Source organism: Anabrus simplex, chromosome 7 (genome assembly GCF_040414725.1).
Source record: "Anabrus simplex isolate iqAnaSimp1 chromosome 7, ASM4041472v1, whole genome shotgun sequence".
Lineage (NCBI taxonomy): Eukaryota > Metazoa > Arthropoda > Insecta > Orthoptera > Tettigoniidae > Anabrus > Anabrus simplex.
Window position 1 is genome coordinate 20,702,218 of NC_090271.1, and position 19,383 is coordinate 20,721,600.

At 38.7% G+C, this 19,383-nt stretch overlaps 1 protein-coding gene across 1 annotated transcript in view; it reads right to left on the reverse strand.

Annotated features, from left to right (window-relative positions):
- LOC136876865 (hemolymph lipopolysaccharide-binding protein) overlaps positions 1–6,515 on the reverse strand; it is a 64,487-nt gene extending 57,972 nt beyond the window's left edge. The window contains exons 1-3 of the mRNA XM_068228765.1: positions 6,419–6,515; positions 3,120–3,245; positions 964–1,099 (exon numbers count right to left, since the gene is read on the reverse strand). Of these exons, the coding sequence (XP_068084866.1) occupies positions 964–1,099; positions 3,120–3,245; positions 6,419–6,460 (304 nt within the window). The 5' untranslated portion in view covers positions 6,461–6,515. The remainder of the gene's footprint in view (positions 1–963; positions 1,100–3,119; positions 3,246–6,418) is intronic.
- Positions 6,516–19,383: the final 12,868 nt, after the last annotated feature.

The window sequence follows — 19,383 nt, forward strand, 5'->3', positions numbered from 1 at the left end:
ATACATCCAATTAATTACTTAATTATAGCCTTTTCCTTACAACCACCCTGTCTCTGTACTTACACATACGCTGCCTAATCCTCCCTCTATCTCTTCTAAACAAACCCTTAACTTATACATACATACATACATACATACATACATACATACATACATACATACATACATACATACATACATACATACATACATACATACATTCATACATATATACGTACGTACTACAAATCTCACTTCCAGTCTCCCACATACCTAATCCTTAGTTTAATTTAAAGTACCCCTCCACTCAGTACACCTCCTAGAAAGTATCCCATTGTTAATAATCTCCTCCCCCTTCAACTTCATACCAAGGTCCCACGCTATGTTCGCAGTTATTCCTGCTTGCCGTACATTGTTCGTACCAACATGGAAAACTACCACACATTCCTTACCCTCCTCTTTCCCCAACTTCTGCCTTGACTTTGGTTCCCTTTCTCCACGAGCCTAACTATAGGGTCCTCAATGAACAGATCCTCGACCCCATGCACCTCATTAGATCCCCTCCCCTACTAGTCTCCCTAGTGTTCCCTGATGTTTGCACATCCCACTTCCTCCTCCATTTTCTCCTTCTCGAGATCCTGTTCCATGCCATCTTTCCCTCCTCTACTCTGCGTTTACCTCCCACCATTTTGCCTGATCTATGTACACATTAAACTGTAGGAGAAGCAGACAACACACCTGCCTCGCTCGCTGGGGGTTGTTTCTTCACTGCAGTCGGAGTTACTCCTCATTCCCTGTAAGTAATTCCAGCCCTCTCAACAATACCAGAACATGTAGTCCAGTCTACAATATCGAATAGCCTGACACATGCACGTTCCCTGCTTGCACAGAGAGAGGAGTTGAGGTACTTCTCTGAGATAAGGGGTACCAGGTATGAATGAGAGTTCTATTACAACGATCAGGAACAACAACATTTTGTCTTACCGTGTAATGGTGGATGTGTAGAAATCACCGAAACAAGCTGCTCAAGTTCACTGCTATCACAGGATCTTCTTTCTTGGTGGACCTTCACGGCTAATTCCCATTGATTCTCCGTCGATGTGAATCGCCGCGTGTCAACCTATAACAAAGTTCAAAAACCTTAGGCATAGAAATTTAAGTCCACATTTAGTTCAAAATCCACTGAAATTCCAATGTGAATATGGAGCACCCACTTGAAACAACCCTTCTCCCTCAGAGTCACACTTGTGTTTACTTACTCGCACGTCACAAGATATGCCATTACGTCAAACCTCCACACGACACAATGATTGGTGCTTTATTCGAGGTTTCACCGTACCATATATTGGCAATCGGAGCCGCAACTTACGGAGATGCTGTTTGTTCGTTATTCTTAGATATTACTATGAAAATCGCAGTTCCATTTTATTCGGTACTGTTGTTCGTGTGTTTTGAAACAAGGTTTAAAGAACAGAATTTCGGTTTTTTTGGACATCATTCTCCTTGCATGAAAAGGGACATCAGGTCCAAGGGCGATTTATTTATCAATCAATGCTTCTGATGTTTCCATGTGCGGCCTCACTGACCAAAGTTCCGACGTAAAGGAAGGCCTCTTCTACATAACTATGTCCACCAATTAGCTTTTAAATATTAAAGAGCAATTGGTGTTCGGTTGCTCCGTGTAGCTGTGAACATTTTAAGCTCACCAAGAATATTGCCGACGAATTGAAAGTTCTCAAAATCTGCTGGCCACAGGTAATACCAATGTAAGAAGAGTGGAGTGGGGGAAATCAAGAGCCAAGCGCAGTGAATACAAGGAGAGTTTCAGAGATCGGTTGAGGTAATATTGTACCGTAGACGTATATGCGTTTCCAGGCAGTGTAACAGTAGATATCGCCTGGCTGGACTATTTCTTACGGCTCCAGACAATGTAGCAGTAGATATCGCCTGGCTGGACTATTTCTTACGGCTCCAGACAATGTAGCAGTAGATATCGCCTGGCTGGATAATTTCCTACGGCTCCAGACAATGTAGCAGTAGATATCGCCTAGCTGGACTACTTCTTACGGCTCCAGACAATGTAGCAGTAGATATCGCCTGGCTGGACTACTTCTTACGGCTCCAGACAATGTAGCAGTAGATATTACTTGGTTGGACTACTTTTTACGGCTCCAGGCAGTGTAGCAGTAGATATCGCCTGGCTGGATTACTTCTTATGGCTCCAGAAAATGTTGCAGTAGATATCGCCTGGCTGGACTACTTCTTACGGCTCCAGACAATGTAGCAGTAGATATTACTTGGTTGGACTACTTCTTACGGCTCCAGGCAGTGTAGCAGTAGATATCGCCTAGCTGGACTACTTCTTACGGCTCCAGATAGTGTAGCAGTAGATATTACCTGGCTGGAATTCTTCATTAAACCCAAGAAGGCGACAGTTCCCACTTTCTCCGAGTTGTTTCTCCTCAGGGTCTCCACCTGCGCCGAATACACCTTTGAGACTTCGCCGTAAAGCATGGAGTGACCATTACGAGATGTTTCCAACCAGACCGGTGTTCCTTGAGTGATTTGTTAAAGATTCTCCCCCATCTATCTTTTTCATGTCTCCACAACCTGCGTATTATTGGTATTATATTATTTAACAAAATCAGTGCGGGCTTGACATAGGCTGTTTGTCACAAAAACAACCTATGTGAAATATCACAGTGTCTGCGAAGTTTAAATTCACTAAGTTCTAGCCCATTCCGTGACGAGCTCGTGAACTAGCAGGCCCCTTGTCTTGGGGCAAGCCGATTAGAATTATGGCAGATATGATTTTAAACGCGTGCGTAGGTCCAAGCAATAACACTACAAACGTAAGTAATTACTTCTGGTATGAGCTACTCCACTGCAATTCGTTGTCTCTTCCAAAAGCCGTTAGTGGTTAGCACATGTAAAGCAGCTTTATGTTTGATGCACTTTGATGTCAAGTACCTATTTGATTAATTCCACAAACTGTATTAGTGTGGTTTGAAAATTGGCTTAAATTCGAATGGCGCATGCAAATATTTTAAATACAAAGTACTAAGTTACTTGAATTAATGACATACAATATTATCCATCCAACACGGAAACACACCTCTGCAGTTGGGAAAATACAGTACCGTTATCATCCAATGTCCACTGGCGTTCTTGTGGCCATAGACAGACACGTCCAACTTTGAGCCCACAGACGATACACACTGATCTGTGCTCGCCAGTGAAACTGCTAGCATCAGGGGCAAGAGAACCTGCAACAAGTACAGAGTTCAACAGTTAACTATGACTAAAATGACAGCCTAAAGGAGGTTATGGCAGAAAATTTGGTACTTCAGTGCAGAATACTGATTTCAGCTTCATTCGCTATCCATCCTCAGTCAAACAAACACATTACTTTAGATCTTCAGCCTAGCTTAAAAACTTTGATGGTCAGTTAACAAAACAGCGCGCAATATTTTACTGTGTAAAGTAATCGTGGTTCCCTGACCAGTTTTAGGTATTCTGACAGTATTTATGAACTTGGTCCTAAGTATTTCTTAATTATCGTGATGAGAGCTTCATGAGCTTGGTTCTAAGTGTATGTTAAAAGATCTGACCATATCACGTACCTTGCTACATTTTCTCCCTGTCATGGTCTACATTTCTATAACGGAGCCTTGAAAACTCTGGGCAGTCCCGTCTAGTCCGTGTAACTAGGTACGAGTGCCTTGCACAGAAAACTCCTCCTGTAATAATCATTTATCACTGAACACTGATTGCAGTTATTTCCGCCTAGCAGAGAGCTCCAGGGGTAATGGCTGAACAAGCAATATTTACCAAAACAATCCGTTGAGAATTTAATTTTCTTTCTTTTCTAACTATTTGAACGTGAACCAACAGGTAGAATTTTAACGCTCGAAAGATACAGAATGAAGAACTCGAAAACTCAGAAAATTTACAACATATTTGGGGGAGAGGACTCCGGTCTATCACAGTCTGATGATCCGTAGGTCTCCGGAAATTATTAGGCTAGCCTTTACAAATCGAAAACGCATACTTCACCATAAGAAGCCGTAGCTTCCAGAGCACATTTCCTAGGTCGGGTCTCGAACCCTGGAGTTAACTTCACATTCGGGTTTAAGGAAGATACATAGAATAGGATGGATCCGTAGCTTCCAGTTTTATATTAAGCGGGGCTGGAACCCTCGATTTTAGTTCACAATTATTTTACAATACGCCCGTTGTCAGGGCAGTAGAGTACGTTATTCACAATAATTGTCTCACATCACAGACCCTTAACGCAGAAGGGGTATATTACCCACAGAGTTAGTTATTACCTGGTTTTCCTCTCTATATTAGGGAAACCAAACACAAGAGGATAAGCCCTACATTAATTTTATAGAAATGCGGACACCCAAACATTCACATGCTTAATAAAAACATCGACTGCCCGAGTTTCACACGCAGAAGTTTCACATACTGTAGTTAAAGTTCTACCTTTAGCTCATGTTCAGGCTGCTCCCACGCCTCCTCTCCCATAATCCGCCGTCAGATGATACACACACAAGTCAATCAGTACAAGACACCTTTAAATAGAGTATCAGCCGATGTTTCTACAAGGATTAATTTTCATACATTTTGACTGGATAATCAATTTCATATTACATCATTTGATCATGATTTTGATAACGTCTGAATTATTAAAAGAAAAATTACTGCCAATGGTTTACCCAAGTTCAAAATGCCAATTTTCTTCAAGGTTGATAATGTGCTTTAAACAAAAGGGAACAGTACAAAATCGAGTGAGAATCATCTAGTCACAGAAGGTCAAACTACTAGAATATCTGACGGTTCAAGTGAATTTACACAGGCGACAACATAGACAACTTTACGAGGCCTCACTATCGATACAGGGAACACAAATGCCAGTAATTCCTACAACTTTTCTTCTAGTAATCTACCATACACCTTCTCTAAATGTGTAAAAATTGGGCGTAACTACCTATTTACCTTGGAGCATATCCCGAATTACTAGACTGTTTGCATGAAGGAGTTTTAGCAAATCAATTCAGAGTTTCTGTAGTATCCCCAGTGTACATCGGATTAGGTGACAAACATAATGATGATAGTTATGAGCCAGTCAGCTTGATATGTGATGCGCGGTATCTGAAGAAAGCATTCATTCTGGTTATATCGGACACATTTTCAAAATTTCAAAATGGTCTGATAGAAGAAAATTTGTCTTTAGGAAAAGTAATTCCAGAGAGGATCAACTAGCGGGGTTCAAGCGAGATATAGCAGATATTTTATATTCAGGGGCCCAAATTGACAGCACCGCTATTTACCTACGCAAGGCCAATGAACAGGACATAGCAAGGAAGGGAGGGCTATTGGACTATACAAGGTGTGACTGAATAGGTGGCTACATTTCAGTGCATTATAGTAGGTGGAGCATTGTCTGACCATATTATGATAAAGAGCGGAAATTCTATGAATTCTCTGCAGAGATATTTCATCCTTAAATTGCCCGGCTCCATGGTGACATCGCTTGGTACAATAGGTACCGCGTTCGATTACCTGCCGTGTCGGGGTTTTAACCTTGAATGTTCAATCGGCGGCTGGATGACTGCCATTTCTTTTTCAGTAGAGGCCGCATCCTCGGAGACATGCAGGTCACCTGTAAGACCTGCACCAGGCCTGCTCGGAGGACATTCGCCATTATTATTATTATTATTATTATTATTATTATTATTATTATTATTATTATTATTATTATTATTATTATTATTATTATTATTATTATTTGTCCAACCATTGTTCCGTTTGTTTAAGTCGTGTATGAGGCGAGATTAGTCTGTCATGGCGGGTTTTTATGTCCGGATGCCCTTCCTGACGTCAACCTTATCAGAGAATTTAAGGAGATGAAATGAATGACGTGATATATATGATAGTAAGAAAGGATGGTGAGTTCGGTGCCGGCACATAGCCTACTAATGCCTAAAGCACTAAGGGGGCTGCTCTAGGATTAACGTCTCCACACGTCGGACGAATGACTAGCAATAGCGCTATATGCCCTCACTCCATATGAGAACCGCGGAGAGGTTTAGAATGTAATCCAGGCTTTTGGCACGCTGTCTAGAGATTAGAAATTGTAAACTACCACTTCCCCTATCCTGCCGGAAAAAATCCTGATGGTGAAAACTTTTCCGACCAACGCGACTCGAACCGGGTAACCATGTTGCTAGACCGTTTAGACTCCAACGCCTTAACGATCACGGCCACCATGCGGGCTTTTATTGTTATTATTATTATTATTATTATTATTATTATTATTATTATTATTATTATTATTATTATTATTATTATAATATTTCCAACACGAAGCCTGATATCCTCTCTCTTGACCCCCTGCTATCGACTACAGAGAAATAAACAAGAAACTTACCAAGTAAAGCGACATCCTTACAAGTGCTGATAATGGTATCATTCGCTCTGGCTTGCTATTTATTTCACTCGTTGAGCGTTAAGAAAGTCCCGCATGCTGAATGCAGCCAGCTCGCTGGATGACCTCTCCGAAGCTTCGACGTCATATTCCGATAACCGAGAGGATACTTATTAAGCAAAAAATAACTGTGTGAAGCTGTAACAAAAAACTATGTACCGAGACCAGATGTTAACAAAACTCTTGCATTTTGTGACCAGAAATGTTACATTTATTCTATAATAAGGTAAAAACTAGTTAAACTTCAGGTGTGATTCGATCAGTAGTAAAAAATGTCTATGGCTGTTTAAAGTGTCTAGGCTTATCATGAGCTGAAAAAGAGATAGAACCCTGAGGATGGTTTTCCGTGGTTTCCCATTTTCACACCAGGCAAATGCTGGGGCTGTACCTTCATTAAGGCCACGGCCACTTCCTTCCAACTCCTAGGCCTTTCGTATCCAGTAGTCGCCATAAGACCTATCTGTGTCGGTGCGACGTAAAACGACTAGCAAAAAAGAGATAGAAAAAGAATTCAATGTCGACATTCTTCCCTAAATTTACTATTTTGTGGCCTTGTTAATGAGTTTTAGAGTGCGGCTCACTAAGCAACAATATTAGTACTCCAAACTAACAGCGTCTTTGTCTGTGAAATAAGTTTTAGGTACAAGGGCTACCAAGTGCCATTGTCTGTAAGGTTGTCGATGTTGAGACTTGACTTCCTGTTTATGGGACATTGACTGGAAGAGGCACAAGTGGAATTTAGTAGCGAGTATTCCACGTAAAACGGAAGGGCCTGCGATGACAATCACCAGTCGCATAAAACGGGAAGACCTAGGGCTATAATCATGATAATAGTGCCTACGACACACGTGTATACTTCGTTATATACATTTTTAAGATTTATGTACCACAATATCTTCATTTAGGTCGTTACACTCTTGTTATAGTTTAACTTAACTTTGTTCACATTAAAAATCATCTTCTTAAGAAGTGGTCCTACGTGACCGACGATGTCATTTCTGACGTTCTACGCAGGGTTATGGAGGTATGACTGCAGCGTGTAAATGACAACAACAGAGGAAGGGTCTGCTTACTATTTTCTTTAATTATTATGACGTGTTTAACACTTTGAGTTCATCATTCAAATCCTTACATTGACTTTTGTTAGGTTGAATGGACTGGGCCTCGTAAATCATCGTTGTTGTTGGGTCATCAATCCATAGACTGCTTTTATGCAGCCCTCCATGCCACCCTATCCTGTGCTTAACTTTTCATTTTTACGTAACTTCTTCATCCTACCTCTAGTCGAATCTGGTTAATTCCAGTGGCTCGGGGGCTGGGTATATGTGCTGTCCCCGACATCCCTGCAACTCACACACCGCACACAACACTATCCTCCACCACAATAACACGCAGTTACCTACACATGGCAGATGCCGCCCACCCTCATCGGAGGGTCTGCCTTACAAGGGCTGCACTTGGCTAGAAATTGCCACACGAAATTATTATTATACCTCCAACATTCTTCTGTAATATCGCATTTCTAAAGCTTGTAATTTCTTACTTTCTGAAATGATTATCGTGCATGTTTCACTTCCATACGACGCCATGCTTCTTAATTCCTGTATTATTGTTAGAAGTGAGCAAATGTCTTTTCTTAAGGAAAGCCTTCCTTCCTTTTGCTAGTCTGCTTTTTATGTCCTCCTTACTTCTGCCGTCATTATTCATTCAACTATCCTAGTAATAATATTCAACTACTTCCTTTCAGACTTCGTTTCCTAATCTTCATCACCTGACTGCGCTCCGTTACTTTTGTTTTGGACTTATTTATTTTCATCTTGCCATCGATGCGTTCACGGCCCGTACTTATAGACATGATCGTGTATAGGCTTTTGGGCTTATGCCGTGTCAAGACAATAAGGTGAAATTCTTAACATTTCGCAGAGAACTCTGCTCTGCGTCCTCAGAAGAAAGGCTTCAAAGTGTCATTGTTTAAGAAGCCTCCCTCGTTCTTGTTGGGTCATCAATCCATAGACTGGTTTTATGCAGCCCTCCAACTCCTAGGCTAAACTTTTCATTTTTACGTAACTTCTTCATCCTGCATCTAATCTAATCTGTTTGTCATAACCATACCTTCAGGCTTCAAAGTGCCATTGTTTAAGACACCTCTCTCATGGACAGTCGAGATTTCTTCTGAGGATGCAAAGCACAGTTCTCTGCGAAACGTTAAGAATTTCACCTTATTTTCTTTGCGCGCCATAAGCCCAAAAGCCTATACACGATCATGCCTATTTTCATCTTGTATTCCTTCTCCAAGACACTGTCCATACCCTTCAGCAATTCCTCCAGACCTTCTCCAAGGTCAGATAAAATAACAATATCATCGGCCAATCTCACAGTTTTGATTTCCTCTACTTGGATTGCGATTCCTTTCCCAAATTCCTCTTTTATTTCCTTTACTTCCTGTTCTATGTAAACATTAAAAAGGAGAGAGGACAAACTGCAGCCTTTCCTGACTCTTTTCTGGACTGCTACTTATTTTTCTACAACCTTCGATTCTTATCACTTCAGACTGATTTTTGTACAGATTGTAGAATCATTCTTGGTATTTTGACCGTATCGGTCATACACAATATTAATTAAAAATTGGTTTAGACGGTGGAAACATTTGTCAAGCTCCTTTGTCTATATTGTAGTGAAGTTGCATTAGATTGCATCAGTTTGCACAACATCTCCGACTTGGTGGTGTAAATACGAGTCCGTCATAGCTGGAAGAATCCCCAGAAAGAGAGCGAGCTATGAAAAAATGACAAGGAAGAAAAATAATAGCAATAACTCCGCCCACTAAAAATGGCGAAACACGGTAATGCCAACGTGCAAAGGCTGGTCTCCACTGATTAACATTTAAAACATGTTAAATGTTAAAAGTGTTAAATGTTAACTAGTCACACCATCAACATGTTAAATGTTGAATACTGTTTCATTTAACATTGTGTCCACACTTAATAAACATGTTAAACTTGACTTTCTTTGTTTATATATAGTAGTTCATCATATCAGTTTGTGGTAATACATTTAGGTGGTGTCTGGTATTTTCAGACAAGGACAATGGACTCAGATGAAGAGGATTTGGCCTTTGTTATTGCCATTGTTGCTTCTTGTTATGATTTAGAAATGCAGATCTATTAGACACATTTCCTCCCGTCATCCTGCTCATTGCTTCAAAAGCAAACCATTTTGAAGTATAAATTTTGTCCGCTCCCGCCCCGACTTTTCTGGTTTTATTATTATTATTTTTTTTGTTTGCAATACTCGACTGTATTGTTTGCGGAGGGTCGCTAGGTTTTTTCGATGCATTCGCAGGAACAATTATAGATAATTTAGAATTCCTTAAAAATGTCGGCTTTCTTCGCTTTATCGCTGGATTCCTTTGATGAGACATCCCACAAACAAGGCCTTTCTATTACATCATTAATTAAGTCTAAAGTAATCTTGCTCCACTCCATTTCTGACTATAAATTTTAGTATAGTGCAGAGAGAACGACACACGTGCGCGTATCGGTACCAGTACTGTATTTGTAGCTTATAACAAAGAGAATGAGTGCTGCGGAGTGTTGTGACTATAATCCTACTTCACGAGAAGCACATCGTTTGCATCGTTTGGCTATCTGTTGACATGGAAACGGAAAGGAAGTTGCCGAAGCTGTGCCAACATCTCCCGAACAACGAATTGACTTGACATGTTTTCCACTTGGAGCGGAAAACATGCCAACATGTTAAAAGTGTTAACTTCAACATTTTGAGTTAACATGCAAAGTCAATTTGAAGACACAATCACAATATACATATCAACTGTAACATGTTAAATTTAACATGTTGATGTTAAATGTTAATCAGTGGAGACCGGCCTTTTGCTTGATTTGTATTGTAAGATTTCGAGATAAGTATATTAATTAGTAAGGGAAACCTCGACATGTCATATGTTTTTATAGTAGACATCTGCCAAAATTCTAATTATTTATAAAATTTCTACGTGTGTAAAATTACGCCACCGGAAGATTATATAAGAACCAGTAGCGTACCCACGCCAACTAAGCACGCAGACTCCGGATGTGTGATCCCCGAAAAGGCATCGTTCTGATGTTAAATTTCAGATAAACCGCCGATCGATTTGTCTCCCGCACATAATGAAATTACTTAAAAGTCTGAGTCACACATTTGAGCGCATTGCCGATGTCACACAACCTCTAGAACCACTGATATGCAAAAAGTGGTGGGGACTGTTCACCGTCTATAAAATATTGTTCGTGTAGGGGTTCAATTATATAAGGGCGCGCAAAGTTGAGGAAATTATTACTTGACGGGAATTATCGGAGGCAGACATACGATACGCTGGTGTCCTGCCTTACTTGTATTCGGGAGTGCTAATATACATTTTGCCAATACGCTGTCAGAAAAACTTTGTCCAAGTTAAAGATGAAGTTAGAGGACTGAAAGTATGTGATAATTTTGACTAACGGGACAGATATATCGCCGAAATTCGACAGCGAGAACTGTCTTAAAGTTTCGAAAATTGTGCTAGTTAATGACGTAATTTAATCGAAGGTCATTAGTCTTGTTACAGTGAAGAAGAGGACCCTAGGATTATGAAGGTGCTCAGCAGGGCCACAAGACTATTCGAACCTGTGATCCATTCCAGCACCATGAGGGGTTAAACAACGACAGAGGGCCTCCCCAAGGTCCGATCCCTGTATTTCTCGACATGATGATAAGTACATGAATATCTTTGTAATTTACGTGGTTATTTTATGTAAATATGTAGATCACATATGATAGCTTAGTACATTTAAAATGCATGTATTTTAAATTAGGGAGAGACTTTTGAGTGTACTTCATATTGTTTTAAATAATGTTTATTCAGATGGGATCGAAAATTTTATAATATGGGGTAAATTTTCTAGCCTATAAAATGTTAATTTGAAGTAGAGCATGTGCATGAATTCTTGTGATGAAATATCTGTAAGGTTGAGAGTGCTTTATATTGAGAGGGTAAAATATAGATTTGTTTTATTGATGACTAGCAAATGTGCCCGTGCTTCGCTACGGTTCTTTACATCGTATACGTATTTCTACATAAATTACTTTACACGCCGTAATTGAGATTTCCTTAAATTGATTAAAGTGCAGACCACTTCGGGATTCACTACTCCTAAACGGTACATCATATTAACAGACGATTTGCGTCATTACACGCCCCCTTTATCGTTCTACATCTTTAATTCTAAAACGTTTTCTCGTATCTACGATATTTATGGGCCAAATTAAGTTCGGAACTTTGAATAAGGTGAAATTTGAGTACATTTTTAACACTCTACATTATGTTTTGCATACTTAAGTATTTGGTCCACATATGACCATCGGTCGTGCCAATGTGCGCACTAAACTTAATGACGCTTTCATATAAGCGTGTAAAACAACGCAATGTAGTGTAAAAATCACCAAATTAATAACAATCCGGAAATACAGCCAAATCTAACGTATAAGGGAAAGAGATATGACAAAACGTCATAGGACCAAAGTTGTAGATCACTCCAAATTGAACGGAGATTGCACCATCTGTTTTGTGATTGACTTACCGTTTAGCCAACAAATAGCTCAAAAGTAATGTCTGCACAGTCATTAAAATTGCCTCCATATTTCGAATTTTTTGGATAAAAGGTGAAAAATGTGAACAACTTGGAATTTTTCCGTCAGCTACAGGCTAAAAGCTATAATTTCGCCAAATTTAAATTTTCTAGCTCGTCTAGCAGATTGTGCCGCCTTCTTGATTTGGGGGGAAGGGGGATAAAATTAAGAAATTCACGATTTTTTTAATCCCACGAAACCTACAGGTTGTCGCTTTGGATAAATTATACGACTGTGTTCTTATGCTGAGCCCAAAATTTGAAGCCCCCAACGTGCCCCCTTCCGGAAATTTTGATTATTTTCGATTTTTCTAGGGATGCTGGGGTCATCAGCTTCTCCGGTACCAAATTTCAAATTTATGAGATTTCGGGAAGTACCTCATTAATTCACGCCTATATTTAATTTTATACCTTTATATATAGATCGCTCCAGACCGATTTGCTTTTATATATATAGATTACAAACCGTAAAATGTATATATTATCTTTATATGGAGTATTCAACCTACTGTATATTAGTAATGCATGATGGTAGTGTCTTCAAAATGACAGTTTTGGCATAATAATCATGGGTATAGAAAGTCACTCTGGTTTTAAGGTAAATTTGCATGAGTAGAATATAGAGATGGCTGTATTAATTTGTGTATTTGTGACAAGCCTGGACACGAACGGACATCCTCCCAATTTAGGTAGAGTTTTCTTTACATGTCAAGAAGTATAGGCTTTCCTTTAAAATTAGAATAATATTATGGATACCGGTACGTTTAGATCCATTTGAGATTTTTAGTTCAAATTTATAGGAAAGCCACAGGCTTATTTTTCCGTACCATCGACTAGGTGTGAATCTGGATATTCAATGTCTATGGATGTGACACTGAAAAAATGAATGGTGACTTGATGTGAGTTAAAGAATTGTAAGTGGGCAGAGAATTAATGAGCCAATGAAGCTTTTGAATATGATAAGGGGATATTGTTGAAATTATATATTATTTACCATGATGAGAATGTCGTCTCGCTTTGAGTTTGTGTGGTATGAAGGATCTCCGGCCAGCCATTACCAGGTATGGATCTGCGATGAATGATTTATTGGTTTTAAAAGTGTGCGCCCATTTCCCCGTAGGAAGGGTTTATGTCACGAGTATTGTTCAAGCCTTTCCACAAAAACTGAAAGCTTAAGGATTCGCAAATAGACGATCGCATTTAGAAGATTCCTTTTTAAACTCTTTCATGATTATTTTGTAAAGAAAGTAAATAACTGGACTCCAGTAATTTGTATTGTTTGTTGATCTTATGAATAATTGAGATTAGGATTACAGAGACCCATTTGTCGGTGGCATCTTGGAGACCACCGATTCGAAGTCCAAGGCAGATTTTCGTCACACGCAAGTTTATTTAGTTTGATTCATAAATACAGCCAGTCGCATGTGTTTATTGTTCAACCTTCTGTTTATAATGTGTACACATAATTTTTTTGTTGAATATGATCTTTCAGGGCTATTGCTATTTCGAGTTTGATATTGAATGATAGAACGGGCTCTGTCCCGTTACTTTTCATCCGATTCATTCCGATGTGGGTTCGAATCCGGACTCGACATCTGTCCTATTTTATAGTTGGTTGTGATAATGTCTAATAACGTTAGCTTATTATTTTAGTTTAATAATTAGGAATGGAGTTAATTAGTTAGGCGGCCACTCAAAGATATCTCCGATTTTAGCGTAGATAGTGTGTTTCTTCTAATAATGAAGAAAGCCTTAAATGAGAACCGTCGTGTTTACAAAGATATTCCTGTACTTAAAAAAATTTCAAATGTATAATATTAAATGATCAAGGTTTATACATCATCATGTCCTAAAGAACAGACACGATCAATATGAACATTTGTTTTCAAATATGAAGGACTTTTCAAATTCTCAATGAAATGAGTCATATCTCCGCGTTTGTATTTAGTCCGTCAGATATTGTACATCTCTTTATTATTTTAGTATTATTCAGGGTTGCATTCAATTAATTATGTGTTTATCAAGGTCTAATAAATACGATTTAATATTTGCTTGATTATCATTTTGCCGAAGAAATGCATCCTACTTTCCTCCGTTCACTTATTCCTTTAAGTTAGTTTAGTGTTATATTTAGATCTTATGCCACGAAAGCACCGTGGCCCTGGGAGGCCGGAGGTTTGATTCTATGGGACGGAGGGAGTGCAGTTGATCCTTGCACGATCGAAAGAGCTTTTGTTCACCCATCACTTTGAAGTTTACTTTCCTTCGCTTTCTGGTTGAGGTGGCATTCGACTCCAGACTGAAGAGGTCCTATACCACCGAACGCCTTGGCGTATGGTGCTGTATAGCGGTAGCCCAGTTTTGGGGGCAATTATGCTGTCGTATAGTTCTATGGGGCAATGTTGTGGGTGGTATAGTTGCATCATCTGATTCCGATTAGCTTCAGAATCTCGAGTAGCTTGGTGCAATCAACATTATCGAATGATTTTCTAGATCTGCGAATGCCATGTACGTAGGATTGCCCTCCTTAATTTGGTCCTGTAAGATCAATGTAAAGTCCGGTTTGCTACAGCTGTTCCTACATTTATTTTGAAGCCAAACTGATCTTATCCCAACCCAGTTTCAACTTGTCTTTCCATTCTTCTGTAAATAATACGTGTTAAAATTTTTCAGGCGTGGGATACTGAAATAAGGGTGCGGTAGATATAACACTTGTAAGCATTTGGTTTCTTGGGAATAGCTATAACAATATTCTGTATGAAATCAGATGGCACTTCTCCTGTATCATACATCTGCACTAAATGTAATAATCTCCCCATGCTAGCTTCTCCTAAGGCAGTCAGTAAGTCTGAGGATGTCATCAATTCAAGGTGCTTTGTTCCTATTTAGGTCTCCCAAAGCTCTATCGAATTTTGACCTGATGACTGGGTCTCCCATTTCATCAGCATAAACAGCTTTTTCTTCTTATTTTGCTTGATACAATTTTTTACTATGTTTCTGCGTTTTTCTGCCCTGTTATTACCCTTGAAGTGGTTTACGAACTGAGCTCTTAATTTTCATACGCCTTGTTTTCCATTCTCCAAATGTTTCCTTGATTTTCTTGTATGAAGCATCTACCTTTCCTACAACCATACAATCATCAACATCTTTGCGTTTCTCTCTCATCCATTCTTCCTTAGCTGTCTTGCATTTTCTGTCTACTTCGTTCTTTAATCGCCTGTAATCTTTTCTGCCCTCCTCAGTGTTTGTGTTCTTGAATCTTCGCCGTTCACCAATCAGGTCTAATATCTCTGATTCTTACTTGATCTTCCTTCCTTCCTAAATACTTTTAAGCAGCCCTAATGATCGTCTTCTTCTTCTTCTTCACGACTCTCCATTCTTCATCTTCAGCATTCTTATGAACGAAATGTGACTGAATCTGCGCGTTATTACACACGATGCTCATTGTTTAATTTATATCCTTAATTAAAATGTTATTATTAATTGACCTCTAAAACAAATTGTTATACATTTCAGCATTCAGTCTGCAAACCTCTGTGAATTAACAACGCTCTACACAAACAAGTTGCTGTGTGGTCTTGAGTTCCACACCTCTTTAATCCCACAAGCCCCCCTCGTATTAATAGTATCCCACTAAATTCCATTCCGTTCATATATTGGTTCCGAAGGGCTTTTTGGCCTGTGAAATGAAGTGAGTCTTCGTCACTCCCAAAGGATCGAGCCTTGCTTAAATCATTCTGAGATCAGCAAATCTCTGTGAAGTAGGATGCTACCCATTCAAAATTTCTCCTCCAGTGGTTTAGGGACCACCGGTGGATTGTATAGTCTTCGCTGCTTGAGCATAAGGAAGGCCATGAAATAACCACCACTCTCAGGACCACTTACTAGACCACTCACGCGTTGTCTGTAGTTCACGAACTAGTACCTGACTACAGTAACTCACACCAAGAACACCGTATTATGTTTCATAATATTATAATACTTATGCATGGTGGTGTTTCCTGGGACTCAATCATAAGTGTATCACGAACCCAAACCTCACTGTTGCTCTTACCGTATTCCTTGTAAGCGTTGTAAACACAGATACTGCACACCTAGACTACTACTGCTCCTAGCGCTGAGCTTATCGAAGACAAATGAATATATATGTCTATCTATTCTATCTATCTATCTATCTATCTATCTATCTATCTATCTATCTATCTATCTATCTATCTATCTATCTGTGTCTATGAGATAAAACCGTACGGCTGGCTGACTGACTGACTGACTGACTGACTCACTCACTCACTCACTCACTCACTCACTCACTCACTCACTCACTCACTCACTCACTCACTCACTCACCCACTCACTCACTGACTGACTGACTGTCTGACTGACTCACTGGCTGACTGACTGACTGACTGACTGACTGACTGACTGACTGACTGACTGACTGACTGACTGACCACTTCCAGATGAGGCACAAACTTGACATTTGTAACCTACGAAAAAGTTCCAAAAATTTCAATGTTTAATTTTGACCCCCTCCTCCAAAATAAAATGGCGGACGCTATATTGCAGTGCGATAGAAAATTAAAAATAGACGCGGTTATAGCTCGTACCCTGTAACCGCCGGAGAAATTCAAAGATTGCCAAATATTTTTCATTTTACTCCCGAAAAACTTCGAAATTGTAAGGAAAATTTAACTACGGTGCAGACCTTCGTTTCGATGTATTTTGTGGCTAAATGGTAGGGCCCTAATTCGTATAAAAATAGTTAGCACTTTTGACCCCTAGAATGAAGAGATATACAACTTTTTTCCTATGACTTTTTTCTTAACTCGACTCCTTATATTTAAGATTGAGCTTCATTTTTCGATTTTCGTTTAATATTGTTTATTTTCCATATATTATTACACTGCTTGAATCACTTATAAGACAGACAGACACACGAAATACAGCATGCCGCTTTCCACCTCCATTGGCCATAAATAAACCAACTTTCATTATTCTGCTTGCCCTGAATGTACGGGAAAATGGCAGGTATGTGTGGAAACACTGCGCAAGTTTCAGCCTAATCTACGTCTCTAAAGCAATCTAAGGTGTAGTTGATGGAGATACCATAAAACGTCTAAGAACCAGAATTGTAGATCGTTTGATTGCCGATACACCCGGCAATTTTCAAGAATGTAGATGCCTGCTAGGTTGGAAGAATAATTTCTCAACTCGTGAAGATTGTATGAAATTTGGCCTAAATTGAAATATTTACCTCTATCTATGGTGTAAATCAACAATATACAAGAACATGTTATAGGACCGAACACGTAGACCACAAAAAGGGCTGTCTGGTGGCACAATCCATTCACGGATACGACGATCTGTTTCGCCATAGTAGTTTTCCGAATGACCACTTATACGAAGTACAACTGGGGGTTTGGGGACGCAGTCCCCAACGTGCAAAAGCGAGTCTATATACTTTGTATATAAATTGACATGTCCTGACTGACTGACTGACTGACTGACTGACTGACTGACTGACTGACTGACTGACTGACTGACTGACTGACTGACTGACTGATTCATCATTATCGAGCCAAAACTACTGGATATAAAGTAATTACATTTTGGGGATAGTAAAAATGGGGGTGAAATTTTAAATGAGCATATCTATATCTCAAAAAATTAAAAGCTTACTCTCGTAAAAATTGGTATTTAGAATCTCCTTGAAAGATAAAGAAATGCGTATTTTTTGTTTTTGGAAAGTCCCCTAAGTGGGGGTGAAAAAAGGTGTAAAATGGATTGAATACCTTTTATGATGATACTTATATTTCAAAAACTGAAGATGTTACAGACATCAAAATTGGTATTTGGAATCTCCTCTAAAAATAAAGGAGCAGTTTTGTTGGAATATCCAATTAATGTGGGTGAACAGGAGTAACAAGGGGAGGGGGTGAATTTTTAAAAATACTACATCTACAGTATATCTCAAGAAGCTTGAATTGTTACACGCGTGAAAACTGGTATGTGGAATCTCCTGTAAAAGTAAAGAAATATAGAAAATTTATTTTCAGAAATTCCACTTAAGGGGAACAGAACAAGTGGGTGAATTTTAAAAATGAGAATATCTAGAGAACATCTCATAAACTTAACATGTTACAGACGTGAACATTGGTACTTTTAATCTCTTTTAAATATAAAGAAACACGTATTATTTTGCTTTCGGAAAATCCACTCAAGAGAGGGGTGAAAGAATTGAAAAATTATTTGAAATATGTGTATGAGGATATTTATCTCAAAAAGTAAAGATGTTTCAGACTTGAAGATTGGTATTCGTAATGTCCATCAAAAATAAAGACGCATTTTTGGGGAAAAGCATATAAGGATATATGAGGATTCATATATCTAAAAAAACTGTAGATGTTTCAGTCATGATAATTGGTATTTTAGAAGCTCCTTTATAATAACTAAGGAAATATTTTTTTGAAAATGCACTTGCGGGGGACGGTAAAAGGAAATGAAAAATTTAATTATTTTTGGCGATACTTATATCTCAAAAACTGAATATGTTACAGACGTGAAAACTGATATTTGGAACCTACTTTAAAAAATAAAGGAACACGCATTTTGGGGATAAAATCAACTTGGAGGGCGGTTGAAAAAGGTGTTGCATTTTTTCATGGGGATACTTATATCTCAATGACTGAAGATATTATAGATGTGAAAATTTGTATTTGGACTCTTCTTTCAAAGTAAAGAGACATATATTTTTCTTTGTTTTGGCAAAAACACTTGAGAGGGGTGAATGAATTGAAAAATTATTTGAACTATTTATATGAGAGTACTTATACCTAAAACATGCTATAGACTTGAAAATTGGTATTTAGAATTTCTTTGCAAAATAAAGAAACACGCATTTTCGGCGGGGGGATCAACTAAGCGGGCGGAAAGATAGAGTTAAATCTTTTATATGAGGATACACAAATCTCAAAATCTGAAAATGTTACAGTCGTGACAAGTGATATTTGGAAGCTCATTTATTATTAAGGAAACGTGTATTATTTGTTTTTGAAAAACTCACCTTGAGGGGAAAGGGTGAAAGGAAGTAAAATAATCTAATTCTTTTTATGGAGATATTTAAATCACAAAAACTGAAGGTTACAGACGTGGAAACTGGTATTTATAATCTACTTTAAAAATAAATAAACACACTTTTAGGGGGAAATGAACTTAAGGTAGTGGGAGTGAAAAGAGTGTTGAAAC